Source organism: Leptidea sinapis, chromosome 7 (genome assembly GCF_905404315.1).
Source record: "Leptidea sinapis chromosome 7, ilLepSina1.1, whole genome shotgun sequence".
Taxonomy (NCBI): Eukaryota; Metazoa; Arthropoda; class Insecta; order Lepidoptera; family Pieridae; genus Leptidea; species Leptidea sinapis.
Genome location: NC_066271.1, coordinates 3,241,293 through 3,265,013, shown reverse-complemented (window position 1 = coordinate 3,265,013; position 23,721 = coordinate 3,241,293). Strand labels below are relative to the sequence as shown.

The following is a 23,721-nucleotide window of genomic DNA, read 5'->3' as shown; positions in this document are numbered from 1 at the left end:
GTGATTTAATTGACCGACATCGTATGTCAATTTCCAATTATTCTATATTATGACAGGGTATAGCTACTCTCGTACATGTAGAGATAGATTTATAATATTTGTGCTACAAAAAGAGTTATTTACCTGTAATTGTAACGTTAACTTCATTGGTATTGCTAGTATCGTTAAGTGTTTTACAAATATTTTTAAAAGGCGGAAGCTGTTATTTGGATATTTCGGTGATTCAGAGTTCAAATTGTTCACTGCAGTTGTATGTTGTAAGTTGTACTGTACAATACAAGCCGACAAGATGTATTTTGTATACATGTGTTATAGACATGAAGTATCAAGATTCAAGAATAGTGAATGCCAGTTTGCCGCCGCGCCTCGCCGGCGAAGGACGTATCGTCATGTTTCGGGCTGTGTCGGTTGGATGGAAAAAATATTGGTGGGGAACAGGTACGGAATAAACAATAATTGCAACATCACCTGCATGAATTATCAAAACTAATTAACATGTGAATTCGTAATAACAATAACAGGTTAGATTCAATTTTACGCGCCAAATAATTTCGCTCTACATTTTTCAATGAAACTTTTCGGTCAATGGGCATTTCTTAATGTAGAGTTCATTTATATTTAACTTTCACGAGTGTACAATGAATGCACGAATTGACTTCAATATTTTTATGTTATAAATACTGTAATAATTAAATAGGTTTGGGTAAAGCACATGCTAATTTTATGTAAATTGATAGTACGTACTACGGGCTTCTTATCTCAAAGCGACAAAGATTTGTGCAATCAGCGAGACTGATAACAGATTAATATATTCATAGAGATTCATTCACACATTAGGTTAGTCAAATTTTAAGTTATTTTCATCGAAATTATAGCCTACCTTAGCTTTGAACCATTTTTTAAAGAACATTGCACACATGGAGGTATGTGATATTTGATAATATTAAATTAAATTGTTACAAAAATTTATCTTTCAAATTATTCTTTCTTAAAATTTCTCTTTATATAATTTATGTTATCATATCATTTCTTACTACCACGGAACAGAGTGACCACTCTCTGTCTATTTCAGTAAACTTAAAGTTGAGTTTCTTGCGCCCGTTCTTCTCAGGTTGTCGAATGGGTGGTAGTTTTGACTTTCAAGTAAGTGATTTCATATCCTATTTTGAATAAAATTAATTGTGTATGAATTTGTTATAGTGAAAGTTGAGATAGAGAAAAAGTGCAGAAACATTGTGATACGTATTACAAAATAAAAAGTATTGCACTCCGGGGGTGCCGGCAGAATTGAACAACTTGAACATTCACGTTGTGCTTTTTTCAATATTTTGAAATGGTTAGGGAATAATCTCGCACGAATTGCTTTAATTATCAGTATAAAAGTAGCATTAACGGTTAAATATAATATTCATATATTGCGCTATCGTACACAAAAATGAGAATTTATTTTACAAAAAAAATTAACACTTCAGAACTAATACAATTATTTTACATTAAAAAGTTTATCTCTCAGAAATATCAACTTTCATCCATAATTTCAAAGACGTCGATAAAGATGTTTTCTTTTCAATAAATTCCATCAATTGAATTGAATTATTTAAGTTCTCTTTAACAATGTCAAAAGCCTATATGTTTCACAGATGATAAAATGAAATTACCAAACGTTTAAAAATACCAAATATTTGAAGAACCTATTTTCAAATCTGTTTATTACATCAAACATGGTACTTATAATGGTGTCAAATGGTTAAATACAGGACGATAAAATGTTTTGAGGACCAAAAAATGCTTCAAGATGATATCGATTATATCTACTTATGGTGTCAAAATAATAGTATGGAACTGAACGAAGGCAAATGCAACTTTTTAAAATTTTCCAGTAAACATATTAAACTTAAAACTAGTTACAAGGTAAATGACGTGTTCATTGCTGAAAAAAATTATTTTAAAGATTTAGGCATTATATTAGATAGTTAACTAAGATTTAACAAACATATAGATCACATTGTTCGTAAGAGTTTTAAAATGCTAGGTTTTATTTTCCGTAATACGAAAGATTTTAGAAGTATTTTACCACTCAAGATACTTTTCAACTCTGTTGTCAGATCTAATCTAGAATATAACTCAGCTGTTTGGTGCCCATATCACAAAAAATATGTATCACGAATAGAATCTGTACAAAAAAAGTTTCTTTCAAAGCTAAGTTTTTTTGCAAATAAATATATCCGTAATGATAGCTATGAGAATAGATTAAATACATTTCAAATGAGGTCTCTGCGAATACGTAGAAATGCTTCACAATTGCTGTGTTTACATAAACTTTTAAGCTATGATATGGACTGTCCTTCGCTTTTATCACAAATCGGTTTGCATGTGCCTGCCTTCAATTGTCGGCTTAGTACTTTTTCCCCAATGCACATTAAATTCCACCACAGTAATTATGGCTTTAACTCTCCTCTACAGCTAATGTTACAATTATATAATTGTATTTTTTATATAGATGAAAACACTGATATCTTCTTTTCAAACTTTCTTAATTTTAAAAAACAAATTTATATTGCTCTCCAAAATTTATAGATTTTAGATTGTAAAATATCACATGTATTTCTTATAGTAATGTTGTGCCTACCTATAATTTAAGTACATTTAAACTATTTAATTATATTTGTTTAATTCTTAGTGCATAAGTTAATAAATTGTATTTAGTTGGTAAGCCTTTATGAATAAAGAAATAAATAAATATTATAGAGTCCGCACCTTCGGCTGTTGTTATGCATGCCACATAAAGAATACTAATAACTACAGAAGAAAAACTTTACACTTTATAAAACAATTACCTTATCTCAACAATTAACATTGTGAAAGTTAAATTATTCATCTAGGCTGTGGAATGGAAAGGAAGCCATCTCCTTCATTTTAGTTTAATTGATTAATTTTTAATCTTTTTAGTGACTCCGGTAAATGGTTAAAATACTAACTGGCATATCATAACAATTTCTGCAACTTACATCTTTTTCTGGTTTTATTTGGTTAGGATATCTTGTATTAAAGGAGTAACACTCTTTTTTAGTTTTAAATAATTTTGAGATAATTTTTATAATGCGATCATATTTAAAAAATATCAGAATGCTAGATGTATTATTACGATTAATGAGAATGAATCATACTAATCTGAATTCGATTGTGGTATATCCAGTGTGGTGTACCTCAAGGTAAAGTCCTAGGGCCTATTTTATTTTTCTTTTATATCAATGACATTATCTACGACGTTACAAGTAATAAAATATTTCTATACGCAGGTGCTATTTATATACGATATACTTTTTGGCTAGTCTGTTGATTCTTATTGTAATTTTGTTAACTTTTATATACACATTATGGTATTAAAGAATTATTATTATATTAAAAATATACATAGGTTACCAAATACCACAGTGCCTGAAGATGAAGGTTTTTAATCAGACGTGGTCGCTAACTATGGGCCCGAAGAGAAAGCTCATGGTCACTCGGAGGGCAATGGGAGAGGGCTGTGCTCGGACTTTCTACGAGATTGAATCAGAAATGAGGAAATCCATAGGAGAACCAAAGTCACCGACATAGTTTGCAGCTTAATCATACCGACCGAACGGCTTCATCATAAGTAACATAGCATCAGAAATAAAGAGAAGTCCATGAATATATATATCTTTAATTCCAAATTTAATTAAAATCTATTAATTATTATTATCAAATGCTCAAAGTGAGTCCCATTCTGCTGAATACAAAGTCGCACTATTTTAATTATTTCACTTCATATCGCTTTTTTGATCATGTTGAGGTGATCATGTTTAAAATAATACGTCTAAGTTCTGTTTGTAGGTCGTGGAAACTTTCACACTGGTTCTTATTAACTAAATTTTACGTAATCTCATAAATTTCCCATAAAAATATCTAACCGGGTTATATGTGAGGTTCTCAGAGGCCATTAGGGTACTGTTTTTCTTGCATGAACGCAGTTTCAATTGTTTTTTAAATAAAAATAAGTCTTCTTTGATTAATATATTACATCTACAATATCTATTTACGGTGCTTTTCTTCCATGTTGCATATCCGTGGGACACCCTGTATAGGTTTTTTTTTTTATATATTTAATAGGAAGCCCACGTTGCATACAATGTATTACCTTATAGTATATTTACACATTAATTACTTATATTATTTAACATCGTATACCCCATTTACGGGCTAACTCGACATGCAATTAATTACTTAATTAAATTACAAGTACTTAAAAACATTATTAACATAATATGACAATTTCTTCGTTTACTTACTACTTATCTTATTTACTCAATAAATTGGTTACCTAAACAAAAATATAAAAAACTTATCACTCTAAACAAAAAAAAAAAAAAACTAAATTTTATATAAACTAAATTTAAAATACAGCAACTATTATTAAATACGAAAACAAAACGAATGATATTATTTAATTAAATGATTTTTAATTTTGCGCTTGAAAATCGATGCAGAGTTCCAAAATATGTCCAACTCTGCTATTCAGAACTTGTCGGCAAAGATTATTCATTGAATTAATGAAACTGTTTATGTCATCTTGCGGTATTCGCTCCCAATGGAATTTTAGCCAATCCTTCAGCTGTTGGGTTGTTGTCACTCCGTCCAAGTCCTTCAAAACACGTCTCTGGAGAATGTCCCATGCATGCTCGATGGGGTTGAGGTCTGACGAATGTGCAGGCCAGGGCAATACAGTTCGCCAAGCTGTATGTGAACGCGCATTGTCATGCATTAACGTAAAATCGGAGCCAAAGGTTTGTGCAAATGGATGAACATAAGGTCTGAATATATCCTCCAAATACGAGCTCAGTTCGCCTGTTATTCATAATACCCGCCCATACCATAACTGTTGAGCCGCTGTATGGATGAACTTCCTGAATGCACCTGACGCTTTCAGTATTTCCGGGCCGACGGTACACTCGCACCCTTCTCGTATCAGGCCGTAACCCTAATCGCGACTCATCGGAAAACATAATTTTGTTCCTGGGCCATGTTCAGCGTTCTCTATACACCATTCATTTCGACGAGCGCGATTCCCGTGACGTATCGACCTAATTGGGCAACAGCTCGTAGGCCGTACTCATGCAGTCGATTCCGCACAGTTTGGGGACTTACATCAACACTACATGAAGCCTCAAACTTACCTCTCGAGCGGTTAACATCGGCTGGGGTCTTGGAGTCAGTTGTATGTATCGATCTTGTCGAGTGGTTGTTCTCCTTTTACGGCCTGAATGCTATTCAGCGGGTTCCTTTGTATTGTTGTAGCGCTGCCAAAGACGACAAATAACACTTCTATGAATGCCAAAATGCCGAGTTACCTGAGATTGATTACTTCCCGCTTGCAACATCCCTACAGCTCTTTGCATTTCATTTTCCGTCAAATGACGTCGCTCCATGACGTAAAGAATATCTAACAATTCAATTTTGTCGCTAACTTTATTTAAATGGTTGGTAAAATTATAAAATCAAGATTAAATGTAGCAATAAAAACGCAAACACTTAAATTCAAACAAATTCCCTTTCATTTAATTTTATGAAAAAAAAAACAAAACAATCAATTTTTCTTTACAACCAGCCAGTATGTCATCAATAACAAAAAAGTTTACATACCTATGCACTTTGAGTGAATAAAGACTTAGAAATTAATTAATATAAATGATAATAATATAACTTTGTAATATCATGCATGTTGCTTAGACTTTTTTGATGTGTGTATTTCGACACTGTCAAGGGAATTAATATAATATGAATATTTACCGTTGACCTAGAACTATGAGATTCATATAATAGGTACTGTCTTATACTGCAAGTATAGGAAAATATATCCGAAAATTATAAATTTGTAATTGAATCATAAAAAATAGGGTCTTACTGCAAGGAGCGGCGCGCGGTCCAAATTTTTAATTTGACGCTATCATGCGGGATATCGCATGAAAAGGCTTCATCACACACACAAGCATAAACAGATTTTTTATTATTTTTATAATGTATAGTTTGCAATTCATGACGAATAATGAAAAAGTGTGTGTGTGTACTTATATGCACGCAAGAAGTTATACTTCTTTGGCCTAACAAAGCAAAAATCCTTAATATTATTTATTTCTCGTGCTGTTCTACGTTTGTAGAAAGAACAATATTGTAAAAAACTTGCAACGATGGCTTTGACAATTAATTATTAAATAACGAATACGGCTGTACGGGATTGAATCCCTTGCCTATCCTAATTATGAACGAAGAAACCAAATATATAAAAACAAATTTCACAAACGTCTGAAAATTTAAGGAACCAACTTCACCCTGTTACTTTTGTGTTATAGTGATGCGCGTGCATCTTAAAATTTCACTCTCATAATTTTTTCATAACGCGCCTAAAGAAGTATAACTTCAAAAAATCATTCCCGTTTTTTTTTAAATATAAATGCAATGTGTATAAATTGTTCTTGTTAATATTTACTGTACAGACACGGCATACAATTGAATCATAATCTTGTACCCACATAACTGAAGTCTGAGACCACTGGTAAGAAGAATACATTTGAATATGAATAGACACAACAACGCATAAATTAATGAAAATGTTTGCTACTCCTGATTTATTTTGTGTTAAATTAAATATTTAGTTGGTTGATCATCTAAGCAGCTGACTAAAAGTGTTCGGTCGTGTCAATAGTTCAGTCATTGTTCTATTGGCAACTACGTGTGGTAATAGTCCAGGAGATTTTGAACGAAATAAATCAATGACAACAAAATATAACTAACATACTTTAAGTAGTATATGTAACTGACATTGATTGTATGAGTTTGATTCGAATGGTAACTAAAACAGTGTGTGCTCAAGATCACAAGACAAGGGAAAACTTTAGCAAGACGATGTTAATATACGTGGATACGTGAGTTCATCCTGCATCGAATCAGAGGTTTTAAATATAATAATATAAAAAGAGTTATTCAATTGTAAGTTACAACTACTTACTTAAATATTTTACAACTTAGTATGTACAACTCTGTGAACAATTTTAATATTAAAAAACCTACAAAAATAATATCCTATAAGATTACAGTAAGAAGTAAAAAAAAATGTCAGTTGTAGAAATTGCCGACAGAAGAGAAAACTTACAAATTTAAGTATTACTATTTGAAATTTCATAATGCTTAAGAACAATTAAAATATTAATTTCAATATATTTCAAAACTTATTGTCAACAAGCTGACCCGACAGACGTTGTTCTGAAGATAATAAATAAAATACTGTTTTTTATGAATTTATCAATAATATTTCATAACATCAAGATTTATTTCGTAAAATATGCTCCCTGTTGTTATAATGAAATTGTTTCACAGCAGAACTGTCAAACCGTGCGTCACTAAATTCTCTCATAGAAAATATTTCCATAAAAAACAAATATGGTCATAAGGTCTCTCAATTTGGACTAAACTACACTCCATGAAGTATTCTCGATTAAAATCCGTTCATTAGTTTAGGAGTCCATCGCGGACAAAAACGTGTCACGTAATAACAAAAACACTATTTCAACAATGGTCAGTATACACACTGAACTTTTCACTAAATACATTCAATTTCACTTATAAGATGCACATATACACAGGTGTCGTATTGTGCAACATACTTATGTTAAGTCAGCTGTATAGCTACAGATATACTGCTGTAAGCATTACAGTGAGGCATACTCACGAGATTTCAACCATCCAAAAAGTGTCTAACTATAAAAATTCATATGTTTGTATTATTTTTTTAATTATTTATCTATCGCATGTGCCAGATATGAGCCATATGGTTAACCATAAGATTTTCCCCTACCAAAAGTGCCCATGGTGGCTAAGACCAGTGGGAGGCTCCTTTGTACCAGTGGGAAGCTCCTTTGCACAGGATGCCGGCTAGATGATGGGTACCACAACGGCACCTATTTCTGTCGTGAAGCAGTAATGTGTAAGCATGTGCGTCGGTCTCAAGGGCGTCGTAGCAAGTGAAATTACTGGGCAAATGAGACAAGAGATTCAGCCCAGAATTTTTGAGTTTTTCAAGAATCCTGAGCGGCACTGCGTTATAATGGGCAGGGCGTATCGATTACCATCAGCTGAACGTACTGCTCGTCTCGTCCCTTATTATCTTAAAAAAAAGAATAAAGTAAAGTAAGAAGTCAAAATTGTGTAAACAAAGTAATTACTTTTGTAAAATTAGTAACTTTATTAAAATGAGCAAACGGCTAGCTTAAATGACTTGATTTGGTTATCTGAACTACAACTACAGCGTTTTGACCCATTTTTCTGAATACTGGACTTACTTCAAACATATTCGGAAACGTAGTCTTCATTTTGGCCTAGAATTAACGGTGGTCTCTTATGAATTTTTTATAACAGATCCGAGAACGTTAATTTTAAAAAAATGTGTTAAACAAAAAGATCTTACACTTCTTTCTATGGGCTTCACAAGAAACTCAGCGGACTTCTTTATTTTTCATAAAAATATGGTTACAATGTAACAATAAAACTTATTATTTAATAGCCTGAGGGCGGTCGCTCCATTGCCAATCTGTGGTATCATAAAGAAAGTCATTTATGTTATAATAAGCTTTAATTCGTAAGCGTCTCTAAACAATTTTTTTAAATTTCGTAACACATTTGTTTTGTAGAATATCTCTATATTATATAAGCAGTTACATCTCCCAACAAAAGACTTACTAACTCGACTTAACCGAGTAGTAGGAATCGCATATCACTATAGCACTATAGAACTACTAATATATTGATAAGAATACAAGTACTACTTATTTCGACTAATAAACGAACACAAACTTATAATCAAGGCCGTAATTGAAATGGTTGAAGCGAGCAACAATCTGTTATTGAATACCCGCGCTAGTGACGTCACCGAAATGTTTTCATCTTTTTTGAAAGCTTGAGAACTGTTTTGCTAAAAACCTTTATAATAGCTTAAACACATGATCGGATTTCCACCATCGGACATGGTCAGGAGGTCTACTCGCAAAATCGACAACGATATATTCGGAACGATACGATAATACTCCGAATATATCGCAACTTTAACTCAAAAATAAACAAACTGAGTTCAGACCACTTTGGTAAGTTAGCCTCTTTTAATATTGAGGTCAATAAATGTACTAAAATTAAAAAGTTTACGTTAAAGGCGAATAAAGAAATATAGAGGTAATTTGTCAGTTAAACTCTCAAATTTGGATTTATTGAAATATAATATCGCAATGAAATGTATGATATGTTATTTAAAATAATTAAAACAGAGTTTGCTTCTATATTTACTTCTAAGACAGTCAAATCAGGTGGTCTCTTGTCATTTAATGATTGGGCAACAGCTGGCATTCATAGGAGCAGACAAAGGCTATATGAACTATATAGTGAGAGATCATTATATAATCATGATGCATCTTTTCTCGAGTATGTTAAAAACTACTCTTAATTATTTAAAAGTGTTTGTTCTATTGCAAAGAAGATGTATAAGATAAAGATGACTTCGTATGTGATTAACTGGGAATCCGGAAGAGTGAAAGACCACAACATTCAATACAATCTATCAATAAACAATACTATAATTCAATCTCAGCAGGAAGTTGCTTCTGCTTTTGAGATTTTTTTCTGAGATTACAGTTTCTATCACAAGCACTCTATCACAGCAACACTGGTGGAGGACCACCAGTGAGAGTGCTGAGTCACTTCTACTGGAAAATGTTAGAAAATGTCTAACTCTAACCCTCAGTATTGGGGTACCACAAGGGTTCATTCTTGGACCTTTCCTCTTCCTTATCTATATAAATGATCTTCCTAACCTTATAGAGAAAAAATATAAGGTAGTATTGTTTGCGGACGATACTTCACTGATTTTAAAAGCGAAAAGAAAACAAGCTATGTATGACGAAGTGAACGATATTCTATCTGACATCGTGTACTGGTTTAGGGCTAATAACCTATTGTTAAATAGCAAGAAAACTAAATACAACAAATTTACCGTACCAAATGTCAAAAATGTAGATGCAAGTGATTTGTTAAACGTGAGAGAACCTTTGGAATCTGCTATATTTCTTGGTATAACTCTAGATTACAAATTACAATGGGTCCCCCATATTGAAGGATTGGCGAACAGACTTAGTTCTGCAGCATACGCGGTTAAAAAGATTAGACAATTAACTGACATAGATACGGCGCGAGTAGTATACTTTAGTTATTTCCATATTACAGTATTATGTACTATGGTATGTTGCTATGGGGCAACTCTGCCTATATTAATACAATATTTGCGCTGCAAAAAAGGGCTACTCGCGCTATTTATAACCTAATTCCTAAAGAATCATTGAGAGCAAAATTCAAAGAAATTAACATCTTGACTGTTGCTTCTCAATATATTGTTGATATTGTAATTTATGTTCATAGGTACATAAGTGAATTTGCCAGAAACTGTCATAACTATAATGTTAACACCAGGAACAGGCATAAACTTATGATGCCTTCTACTCGGCTAAGTCGAGTTAGTAAGTATTTTGTGGGGCGATGTATATGCTTTTACAACAAGATCCCAGAAAATATTCAAAACAATAGTATTATTACGTTGATCAAAATAATTGTTAAAAAACGTTTGTGTGGTAAAGGTTACTATAACATAAATGACTTTCATAATGATACCACAGATTGGGAATGGAGTGAACGCCCTCAGGCTTTAAGATAATAAGTTTAATTGTACAATATTACTTTGTAAACATATTTTTTCAATGAAAAAAAAGCCCGCTGAGTTTGTTGCGCCCGTTCTTCTTAAGTCTGAGGCATTCATTTTGGAATGGGTGGTAGTTTTTGACCTTCAATAATTAGGGATGTCACATCCTGTTTTGAAAAAAAAACATTTGAATTTGAATAACAAATGTTCGTAAGTATTCAATATCGTTTATCGTAACCATAGACTAATATTTTTATTTTTTTTCCGATGTTAGAGTGAATGAATTATGCGCAAACCTTGAAAAACTAAATATTATCTATGCTATGTCGCTGTTAAGTTTGACACTCACGGCGGAAGGACACCGATTCCAGAAATTACAATAATCGTAACTAGAATAACATTGTATAAAAATACGCAATTATTTTTATACTTTTTAGTGCATGTTATATCTATTGTTTTGGAATAGTGTTTTTGAAGTCAGTTGTGTTTTTGTTATTTTTTTTTTATTTTTTTATTTTTAGTTAATTTGAAGTACTCTAACTAACAACTTGTCTAAATATGTGAAGATATACTAAATTTTTCAATGCAGCAATGAACGTAAGCGCTTAATTGAAGGGTTCCGTTACTTTGCCATGGATTCCGTAATCAGAACCTAACCAAACTCAAAAACTATCTTTGAACTTATTTATATCCTTTCCATTAAAAAAAGAATCATCGAAATCGGTAGGCGCGATATTGAGTTATTCGTAAATTTATCATCCAATTTGCTATACGTATGTATAGCAAATTTAAGACTTCTATGATTTTCCTCATGGATGCCAGTGTCAGATCTGGACCAAATTACAACGGGACCACTCGGGAAGCACCAGCTTTCAAATAAAAAAAGAATTAACAAAATCGGTTCACCCAGTTGAAAGTTTTGAAGTAACAAACATAAAAAAAACCGACGAATTGAGAACCTCCTCCATTTTTGAAGTCAGTTAAAAAAAGTAACTCAACCCTTCTCGTAGACTTCCTATTTCTCAGGCGGCCATTTGCATTACTTTCTACGCTTAAACGATCCACAAAATGACTTAAATTACTTGGTAGTAAAAAAATCCTTTTGAATAGTAAATCACATATAATTATTTTAATAATATTTATTAAGCATGCATATTGTATGGCAAATATATGTAAACCACTTGAAACGATAATAGCAACGACAGGCTAGAAGGTGTCGTTGAGATTATCGTAAAAGTGACGTTTGATTATTTGTCGAATTTGAATATTAGTCTCTGACATCTTCAACAAAGAGTAGGGTTAGGATTGATAATATCGAATAATGTTTCGTTCGTTTAATCATCGTTTCGACATTGAATACGATGTAACTAAGAATAGGATTCGCCACGACTTATGCCACGATATATTGAACATCGATTTTAGGAGTAGGCCCCCTGGTAGCGGACTATATTCGATGGTATGTCATATTGTCCATCGCACAAAATTTTTATTACCGTCGGGACTATAGCGAGTAGGCCACCGGACAAATTGGTGCGAGGCGCCCACCGTGCCATCCCAATGGTCAAGCCTTACCAAATCCGACCATTTGTTTAGGCTACAAGAATCCACACAACGCTGCAGTATTCTATTTTATTTTATTTGAATGAAGTCTAAATTATTTATAGTTCCAAATAATACGTCATTCATTTCTCTTTATGCTTGATTAATTTAAATTCCTTTCCAAAACATTTTTCGAGGTTTAAATTCAGTGATATTCAATTGATTTTGAATGTTAAATTTAATAATTTTTGATATATCTTTGCGTATTTCCATGTTGTTAATGACATAGTGTTCAATTTGCACCAATCAGACAATCTATTGAGATCTTGTTGAAGTAATTTGGAATCCCCGAGTGATGTTATTGACTTTATTATTTCAAGGTTGTCAGTATATAATCTTTTATTCTTTAGTTACCTAGCAGTACATTAACGGCCATTCCCAATATTCAGTCTTTCTCCGGTTGTGACCAACTTGAGATAAAAAATCGTAACTATCGTTGACTTTTCTGTCCCAATAAACTTGTCGACGGTAACTCGTCATATCCGTACACGCTGTCTGTCAATTGGGAAGACGTATAGCTTACCAGGGATGGAAGTTTGTATGGAAATTGAAACAGTGAACTGGCGATAAGAATGACTTATCGGGTATATTGGGACAGCTTCAGATTATTGACAGCTGAAGGTAAGTAGTAATGTAGTACTCACAGTAGACGGTAGTAATGTATCTCTATCTGTAGTTAGTATACTGGGAACGCCCTTAAACTTTAGATATGAACATAGATATGCAGCTACAAGTTCAAACTCTGTACCCGTATGCTATCATTACTTTATGTATTGCCTTCGAGTATTGAAGCCTATTCAAAGACGTTTTTACTTAATTAATTAAATTAATAGGACCTTCTTAAATATACAACATAGTCGTGAGAACGTTTGTATGGGCGATAGAATCTTGTATTAATATTCAAATTTATTCCATGTCTTTATAACTATATTACGCAGTAGTTACTATTGCTACCCGTGTATAGAATGATATGATTATAATGTCTTTACTTTTTTAAGAGTTTGCGTTCAGTACGGAACGCCATTGGGGCAGTAAAGTCCTCAAATGGCGACCACGTACCGGAAGACGTAGTGTTGGTAGACAAGATATACCGACGATCTGGTCAAGATCGCCGGAATACGTTGGATGAGGGCAGGACCGATCGTCGTAGAAGATTTAGACTATGGGGATTTCGGGAATTCGATGGGGGAGGCCTTTGTCCAACAGTGGAAGTTCTCCGGCTGATGATGATGATGATAATGATGAAACGCTATCGTTATAATATCTAAGTTTATTGCTGCATTGTAATATTACTAGAAAAAATACAGTAATGGATGTATGACGTATGCTCTAACTAATTACTATGGTAGATAATGGCCTTGATAGTTTTGTATCTCTGTGCGTATGTACGTGTTACATTGTATAATTATATACATAATATATACACAAGCGAGGTTAGACCACAATTCATTAGCTATAAAATGTGTACAATCATTAAAATAAATTACATTCGTGAAGGGTTTAAAAGGTGTGTATAAAAATGTTTGAACATACACATCTAAAAAGTTAATTATTTTTAAGTGACATCTATCACTTCTGAGATTAAATACACAAATATCACATACCATTAGTGATGTTTTTACCGCAATGTATCAAACTTCCACAGAGTTTCCAGAACCAGAAAAGCACGTCCTTAAGTACGGAAAATATCCGAGGATTCCTGTGTTGTTACAAGAAAATATTAACAGCGATGATTACATATAGTTTTATTTATTACCTTAATAATAATAGTATTATTAAAAGTACGTTACGTCTAGTAAAAAGTCAGATTGATATATAAATTCAATCTTACGACGTACGGCTTCGTGATTTGTAATCAAGAAATCTAGGTCAGCAGAACTCTGTTAGCTACGCGACGCTAAAGAGATAAACAGCACCAATATAACAGCTTTTTATATCGGATAACCCTTCCAAGACCGAAGGTTATCTTCGAAAAAAGCTTGTATACCTTCCTTAAGGGCCGTCAGCGCTCCTGTGGTTCCTCTGGTGTTGCGGGAGAGAGTGGGCGGCAGTGTTCACTTAACACCAGATAGTGACCCGTACACTCGTTTGCCCTCCGTTTCCATAAAAGAAAAAGACCTGTAAACTGGGATCATACCTTAGTCACCTGTTATTCAGCAAGTCTCTTGAAACTGAGATATATTTTATTTAATACACACACACACATACATGGTATATGGTCATCGTTTTCGAGTGCTTTCCTTTTCTCAAACCGTCCCGCAATTTGGTCGTCGAATGTTACATGAAGTCTCCCACGACCGACTTGTCCACACACACTTGACTTATATAATATTTGATGCGTCATTCTTTCTTCACTTTTTTTCCCGTATTTATATTTAAGATTACTTTTATATAAACCATTGTAGGAAAAAGCTTTAATATTTCCGTATTTTTTTCATATTCTCTGAATGTGTCGTGTTCATCCGGGTTTCCAGGTGCAGGAAATATTTCGTGTTTAAGTCTGATCAGCGCATTGCGACGCGAATGGCATTGTATCTTATCAGGCCACACTTTTAGTACTTTTGTGATGTGCTTGTGATAATTATATTTTGATCAGACTGTATATAATAAAAGTTCTGTCTAAATTGGCCTCAAGGAACAGTCAGAGATATAAGATTCGAGTATTTATTGTAACTACGTCCTAACCTATAGACTAACAAAGTATGTGAGAGAAAAGAATATCTGTAACCGATTTTGATACTAAGTCGTAGACAGTCAACCACGCTTGGGATTAGTTGCTTAGTATTTTTAATATTAAACTACTTGCTTTTTTATGAATATAAGAGACGAGACGAGCAGGACGTTCAGCTGATGGTAATTGATACGCCCTGGCCATTACAATGCAGTGCCGCTCAGGATTCTTGAAAATCACAAAAATTGATAATGATAATGATAATCTTGGTGGTAGGATCGTGGGAGTTACTATAAAATTAATTCATGCAACGAATCATCGTAAATTTTATGTTAGTATGATATTCTGAACTTACTTATTATTGAGATTATTATTCCTAAAGAATAAATTAATGTTATTTATTTATTTTAAAATATATAGATGCAAAACATGCAAATGAAGTAACAAAATATATCAAGTTCATTAAGTTAAAAAAGAAAAAAAGAACTACAACTTTCTAACATATTTATACGTACTATATTATTTTGGTAAAAAATATATCCTTACTCATTACTTCAATAACCTTGTAAGTTTAATAAGACATTTTTTAAGATATTTCTATATATTGTGTTATAAAATTTTAGATAGTTTTGCTAAATACTGCTCATTGCAAAAGATAAATAGAGATATTGTATTATTTTTTGATTTTATCGCTGTTTTTAGTTATTGTTTTATTTGTTTATTATTTCGTATATACTGTCGGCCTCATTTTAATTTCTTTTATTATTTCTGTGTGTCAACAATTATTTGCATATATCACGTAGGCGCCATCATAGTTGTACATCTGCTTAGATCACATTTGGATTTAATGTATTTCTAATATTCGCAGCAAATAATATTTTACATTATTATTATTTTATAAATAGCACTAGAACATATTGTTATGTTGCACAAAGAAAATGTGCATATTATTATTATTGCATTATTTTATATATTATTATTATTTCTTTATACTGCAACATCACCATACTTAAATATGACTTCATATTCCAATCCTACTTGCAAAATAACCTTTCGAAAAATGTTATATAGTGATAAAATAAAAATTGGACTTCTTAACCCTGGCTCGTTAGGAACGAAACATGACGAGTTTCTCGTAGCAGTGCAGCGACACGGTGTGGATTTGTTGGCCATAAACGAGACCTGGCTGCGCGCGGGGGAGGAGGGGCGCGCGCCAGCACCAGCTGGCTACAGACTGCTTCATGTTCCGCGCCCGCCTGCCGTTCGCTCGCGCGGGGGAGGAGTTGGGTTTTTTATAAAAAAAAATATAGGAGTACAGGTTTTGTTACCGCCTCAAACATGTATAGTAGAACAAATGTGGGTCAAACTTAAATTGCGAGGAAAAACATGTGTCCTAGGTACAGCATATCGGCCACCATGGTTGGATGTCGATTTATTTCTAAATACACTCACAGAAGCTGTTGGCTCATTTGTATGGTGTGATCATTTAATTATATTAGGCGATTTTAATATCGATGGCTTAAACAAAACCAGTTTAAGTTATAAAAAGTTTGAAAACTTTATAACAGCGTTTGGTTTAGTGCAACATGTAACGCAACCAACACATTTTACGTCACATTCAGAATCCCTTCTAGATTTAGTCTGTACAAATAAAACGCTTAGTTTAGAGAGTATAGGGGTAGACTACATAAAGTCACTTAGTAGTCACGCATTTATAACGTGTACATTAAATGTACCAAAAAATAAAACACAACCTAAACATATTGTATGCAGACCTATTAAAGACATTGATTCAATTAATTTCATTTATTCGCTGAACAATATTATCTGGAAAAAATTATTATTATTAACTAATGTAAATGAAATTGTATCTTTGCTGACATATTATATTATAAATTTGTTCGATTTTTACGCGCCAAAAAAAAATATACATATTAAAGAAGCCCAATATCCATGGATTACTTATAACATTAAATTAATAATGAAACGTCGTGATGATGCACAAAAATTAGCAAAACAAACAAAACTTGAGTCATATATACAATTCTATAAGGAATTAAAACGGTATGTTCCTCAGGCTTTGCATAGGGAAAAGCAAGTGTATTTCAATACGTACATTAACTCTAATATTAATAATCCTCAAAAAATGTGGAAACACAATATTCGCATAAAATCAAAAGAACACAACCCATTACCGCCCCACTTAAATGATCCAAATAAAATTAATTCTCACTTTTTGAATATCCCTGGAACTAATCTAGTAACATTATCAACCCTTACGTATTTTGAGTTTCGGTAACTCTACTTTTGACTTTATGACTGTTGACGAAAATTCTACTCTTATGGCTATAAAAGAGCTCAAGTCGAACGCTATTGGTATTGATGACATTTCCCTAGACATGCTGCTCCTCACGCTATCACAGACTTTAACCATATTAACACACATTATTAACACTTCTTTCAAAACTAATACTTTTCCCGACCTTTGGCGACATGCCTTGATTCGTCCTCTGCCAAAAAATGACCTACCACGCAATTTTTCCGACCTAAGACCAATTAGTATACTTCCCTGTCCTTCAAAAATTATAGAAAAAATTGTACATAAGCAATTGATGAGTTACTTAGAAGCTCAAAATATACTACCGGATCACCAATCCGGTTTCAGAAAACAGCGAAGCACAACTACGGCCCTCATTGACGTGGTAGATAATATTTTGGCAGCGCAAGAGGAGAAAAAAGTAACAATTTTAATACTTCTTGATTTTTCACGTGCTTTTGAAACTTTAAATATAAATCTCCTACTTTCCAAGCTAGCGTACTATGGTTTTAGTGAAAATAGTATTAAGTGGTTTGAAAGCTATCTCACTAATAGAACACAGACGGTCTCAGTGATAGATGAGCAGGGTAACACAAAATTTTCAGAACGTGAGACTATAACGAGGGGAGTTCCTCAGGGCTCTATTTTAGGGCCCCTTATTTCTATTATATATATTGCAGACATAATTAAAAAAATTAAACACTGCAATTATCAAATCTACGCTGATGATATACAGCTATACTTTTCTTTTTCGCCACACGAAGCCCAACAGGCAATAGATATTATAAATGCTGATCTTCATGAAATATTCATGTGGTCTGAAAAAAACTCACTGATTTTAAACCCGAATAAAACAAAATTTATGATCTTCGGCAATTGTAACGGCTTAGAGTTAATTAATGAATTCAATGTAAGACTACTCATTAATGATAAGGATATCGAACGCGTACAAGAAGTTCGCAATCTTGGGTTGATAATGGATGAATCCTTAAGATTTGAGAAGCATATAAATAAAGTCATTTCCAACAGTTTTTATAGATTAAAAGTTTTGTACCAAATTAGACCATTTATAACCACAGAATTGCGCATACGTCTTTGTGAGGCTCTTGTTCTATCCAAGTTTAACTATACCGATACAGTGTATGGTCCGAGGCTGCTTGGCAGAACAAGAAAGTCAATACAAAGAGTACAAAATGCATGTGCTCGTTTTTGCTGGGATATACCGGCCCGACAACACATTTCTCCATACCTCAAAGAAGCAAATATTTTAAATATGGATTCTCGTAGACGACTTCATTTAGCCACGCTTCTTTTTGGTATTATTAAGACAAAAACGCCAAAATATTTATATAGTAAATTGGAATGGCTAGGTCAGCGCAGCCAGTTAAATTTTGAAACAAGGTTCGCATTCAATGTCCTGTCAGTCCCACTCCATCATTCCGCCTCTTTTAGAGGAAGTTTTAGGTACAGTGCCACCAAGTGCTGGAATGATATACCACCACCGTTTCGCAATCTGAAGACTGTTGGAACTTTCCAGAAAAAAGTTAAAAATCTCATCCTTACGTCTATTTAAATTATTAAGTATCTGCTTACAAATTATGTGCATAAGTCCTACATTATAAGATTTATCTTATTAATAATACATAATGGGATCGAAGTTTTACTTTGTTTCTGCAAATATTTCTAAAATTGCTGTTATTTTAATATTTATGTATGTATGTATATTTATGTAATATTCTGAACAAGTAGAAGCTAATTTCAAATTATCATCTTTAAAAATAATATGATGGAACCTTTAATAAAACTAAATTTATTTTTTAAGATTAATAGTTACTCAATGGGTCACCTGGGGGCTGCTGAAAATCAGCGCTGTGTTGGTATTATTCCAATGCAGCATGACGCTGAGTCAGTTCCTTTTGATAACAATGACTGCTACACAGTACTTTTAAATTAAGATAATCACTATAATATTATGCATACATTTGTTTCATTTTTTTTTTATCATTTGTATATTTTTATGCTAAGTATAAGTTTTTAATTATTATTTTTTACCTCTAAGTCTTTCTTAGTTGTATTATTCTGTGTGGTTTGTGTTTGTTATTAATAAAGTTTTCATTCATTCATTCATTCATTCATTCAAAAACTACATGAACTATTACAGCTTAAGAATTATAACTAACTTAAAATCTTCATGGAAGAGGCACGGACTAGTGAAAAAATAAGGACTCCGTGTCACCTTACATAACAGTGTAGCACCAAAACAAGCCGATTAACGTGTTAATACATAGCCCCACGCACACACTTACACTACTACAGGCCAATAGACGGCCATTATGAGAATTGTCATCGTCTGTGACAGATCGGTTTGCGTCTCAATAAAATATTTTACAAATGCCGTCGTACGTTGTCAAAAAGTTTAAAAACGATATTATATAAGTATTTGTGGCCATATATGATTATTTAGGGGCACACACACTAGCATAACGGTGCTTCACTTGCAAATATCACGGCGTGGAGTCCTTCTTTTTTTACTCGTCCGTGGTAAGAGGATAGGCTTATGTTCGACAGCTAACATAATTCATTAAGTATTGTTTATTCGCGTCTGTTTCGACCTATGCGTGATATTTACTCAGCCGATTCAGTCAACTCAACCTCTTAACAAAACCAAATGTAATACTTATTTTATGTTGATACCTATGTTGCTGAAAAACAATGCATTTTAACATTTATATTCTGCTTTAAGCTAATACGAACTGTGAGCAAATTTATATTTTGTTGTGCCGCTAAATTTATTCACAAATTTTACTAAATTATGTGCATAAGTTGTTGTGTACCAAGTTATTTTAACTTTCCCACGAGAACTCCTTAATTTTCCAGGATGAAAAGTATACAAGATATTTACCGGCAATATAAGATATCAATATGCCAGATATTATTAAATAATGTGCAAAAGTTATTGTGCACTAAGCTATTTAAGTTTAGTTTAGTAACTATCCCACAGGAACTCTACAATTTTTGGGATGAAAGGAATCTAAAAATTTGACCGGCAACACTAGGTATCAACATGCCAAATTTTAATAAATTATGTGCATAGATTGTTGTGTACTACGCTATAAAAGTAACTATAAGATTTAAACCATCCCACGGGAACTCTTACATTTTCCGGGATGAAAAGTATCTAAGATGTAGACTGAGGATGTAAGGTATCATCATGCAAAATTTCAATTAAATCGGTCCAATAGTGCAGAGATTAGCCCGTACAAACAGACAGAGAAACAAAAAATTAAAAAAAAGGATCTGCACTTGTTCTATTTCTCTTCTTACATCCATCTGACTTGGTTTTGCTCATGTTCTTCTTTGTTCAGAAATTTGATCTATTCAGATTTTATAAGTATAGATGATATGTAAATACCACATCTCAATAGAAATAAGGGATTGCTTGTAACTAATTCTAGAAGGCTTCATAAGATACATAATAGCTTTAAGGGTAAATGCCACTGTTCAGGCATTATCTATAAGTAAATTTAAATGTTTAATAAAAAAATGTCTCTGTCGTAAATCCTATTACTCCACTGCTGAATATCCAAATGATCGAACGGCCTGGGACTAGATTGTGATTATTTTATAGCGATAGAAATGACTGTACAATATTGTATATTTTTATTGAAAAGAACGCAAAAAAAAATGCTTGGAGAGTTTGTTGCGCCCCTTCTTCTCCCTCAGAGCCCCATTTGTTTCCGAAGCGGTAGTAGTATTTAGTAGTTATTAGAAATGACAAAAAAAAGAATTCTAAAGGAATAAATTTTGAGAAAATAAATGCCTTTTATGCCTTTTTATACCAATCTATTGTAACCGTAACGGATTTTGATTGAAAAGTCAGACGCTTACGATTAGCTCCTTAATATTTTGAATGTTTAACCACTAGCTATTAGCTAATGCAACCATTGACTAATCAAAATTGGTCGTCAAAATACGCTCTTGCGTATAAAATGATAGCGTATATCTAAGTATATCGTTCAAATTGTTTTAACACTTGTTAAAGATATTGGTATCCATGTTGCGTGATTATCATTTGAGATTAAAATTATTGTACTTTTAAAAAAAATATTTATCAAAGACGTCTCTATGTATTCAAATCTCTTTGGAACAAATGCATGATTGTATCTCTACGGCACTTCAGTGACATAATAAAATTATCGATATATTATTTCCACAACAAATGAACTGACTTATCTGAACCCTATTTCAACGATAAAGACTAGACAAAGTGGCTTACAGATAAGATAACACATTACTTCCTATTGTGTGAATAAAACAACCATTTAAGTTTTATTTTTATTGTTGATTCGAAGTATTTTTAAGTATTAATTAGCTACAGCTGTTATTGATTGTAACTGGTCTTAAAATAGGGAACTATTTTTTGTATTGTAATTATAGTCAAATTTCGAAGCTCGGTCACTTCTAGGTTTGGATAGTCAAACCTTAGGCCTTAGTCAAAGTCGAAGACCACAGCATCTTTCGGTCTTAATCTAACTAGTCTTTGTTGGAGACTTGGACATTGGACTGTCTATCCTGAAGTTTGTTTATGTTTTTCGATAAAGTTGTAGCTTTCTAATGGTGTAATAGTTTTTAAAATCGATCGAGTAGTTTTTTTTTAATGAAAATAAGGGAAAAGACTAGCAGATCGTTCAGCTGATGGTAATTAATACGCCCTGCCCATTATAATGCAGTGCCGCTCAGGATTCTAGAAAAACCCATAAATTCTGAGGGGCACTACAACTGCACTCACTTTGAGACATAAGATGCTAAGTCTCATTTGCCCATTTCACTAGCTACGGTGCCCTTCAGACCGAAACACAGTATTGCTTACACATTACTGCTTAACGGTAGAAATAGGCGCCGTTGCGGTACCCATAATCTAGCCGGCATCCTGTGCAAAGGAGCCTCCCACTGTTTGTGTGATTAAACTAAATTGTAACAAATTAACAAGCACAAAGTTATATCTTTCCTCTTCATGATATAAGCGGAGATTATACGAGCATCATGTGTCTGGAGAGTAGAGAGAGTTTATACATAGCAGCTATCATTTATTTTACTTGTTATACATTAATCTATATATATAAAAATGAATTGCTGTTCGTTAGTCTCGCTAAAACTCGAGAACGGCTGGACCGATTTCGCTAATTTTGGTCTTGAATTATTTGTGGAAGTCCAGAGAAGGTTTAAAAGGTGAAAAATAAAATATAATTTAATATTTAAACTTTCTCAGAAGGTAAAAAATAAACTTAATTTTGTATACAGAACAACGTCTGTCGGGTCAGCTAGTTAAAAATATATATAAGTAGTTATTTTATCTATACGGACTCTCGGATCGTAAGCCTGATTCAAGCTTGTCAAATTCTCTTGTATGCGATACTATCCGATAATTCAAATTCAAAAATACTTTATTCATGTAGGTCACGGAAATGACAATTATGAATGTCAAAAAATAAATAAAAATATTGTTTCTTATTGAATTTACCGCTATTTCGTAAAGGGTTGAGCTTATGAGAAGAAGTAGCAAGAAACTCATTGCCACTCTTTTAAGTCAAGATTTACATTATAATTGTTTTACAAATCATTTCAATTACAATATATGAAAAGTGACGCAACAAAAATACTCAAATGTCAAAAACTTAAAGGATTGCACGAGTAAGTCAAAAAAGAAAAAAAAAGTAAATTAATACTCATAAACACAAGAGTTATTGAGTACCTATAGTAGATGCATCAATCCACACATACCGTAAATAAATAGAGGCATTATGTGAGCATTTCATAAAATTAAATATATAATAACTTTAACTTTAAAGAAAATAATAATAATAAAAAACACATCAAGCAGACCTCCCGGTAACAAGACCATCCAGCCACCACTAGTAGCACCCGTTCACAAGCATGACGCATGGACCAGCCATCGCCTCCCTCGACCATATTTCCCTTCCCTGAACGACAAATGCCCCACGTCGTCGCCACAAGCAGAGGCATTTAAGCGGGCATGACGATACCTGCCACAAGAAATCTACCGAATAACAAAACAATTCAAGTTCATCTACATATTATGCAAAACGTACTAAATGCCTCTACTTACAATTTTGTTTCAAATTACATCTCATGATAATTATTACTATTCTTATTAAAATTAATTAAAAACAGAAACAATATTAATATTTAAATTATATATTATATATATTAAACTTAGTTGTAGATGAACGTCTAACAAAATATGTTAGGTGGTGGTATTATTTTTAATCGACTTCAAAAAAGGAGGAGGTTCTTAATTCGACGGTATTTTTTATATTTGTTACTGGTTCAACCAATTTTGATGATGTTTTTTTTATGCTA

General features: G+C 32.8%; 1 protein-coding gene across 1 annotated transcript in view; it reads left to right on the top strand.

Moving 5' to 3' along the window:
- The first annotated feature begins 363 nt into the window (after window positions 1–363).
- The window catches only part of LOC126965424 (pancreatic lipase-related protein 2-like), a 51,312-nt gene continuing 27,954 nt past the window's right edge, over window positions 364–23,721 (top strand). The window contains exon 1 of the mRNA XM_050809033.1: window positions 364–438. Within this exon, the coding sequence (XP_050664990.1) occupies window positions 390–438 (49 nt within the window). The 5' untranslated portion in view covers window positions 364–389. The remainder of the gene's footprint in view (window positions 439–23,721) is intronic.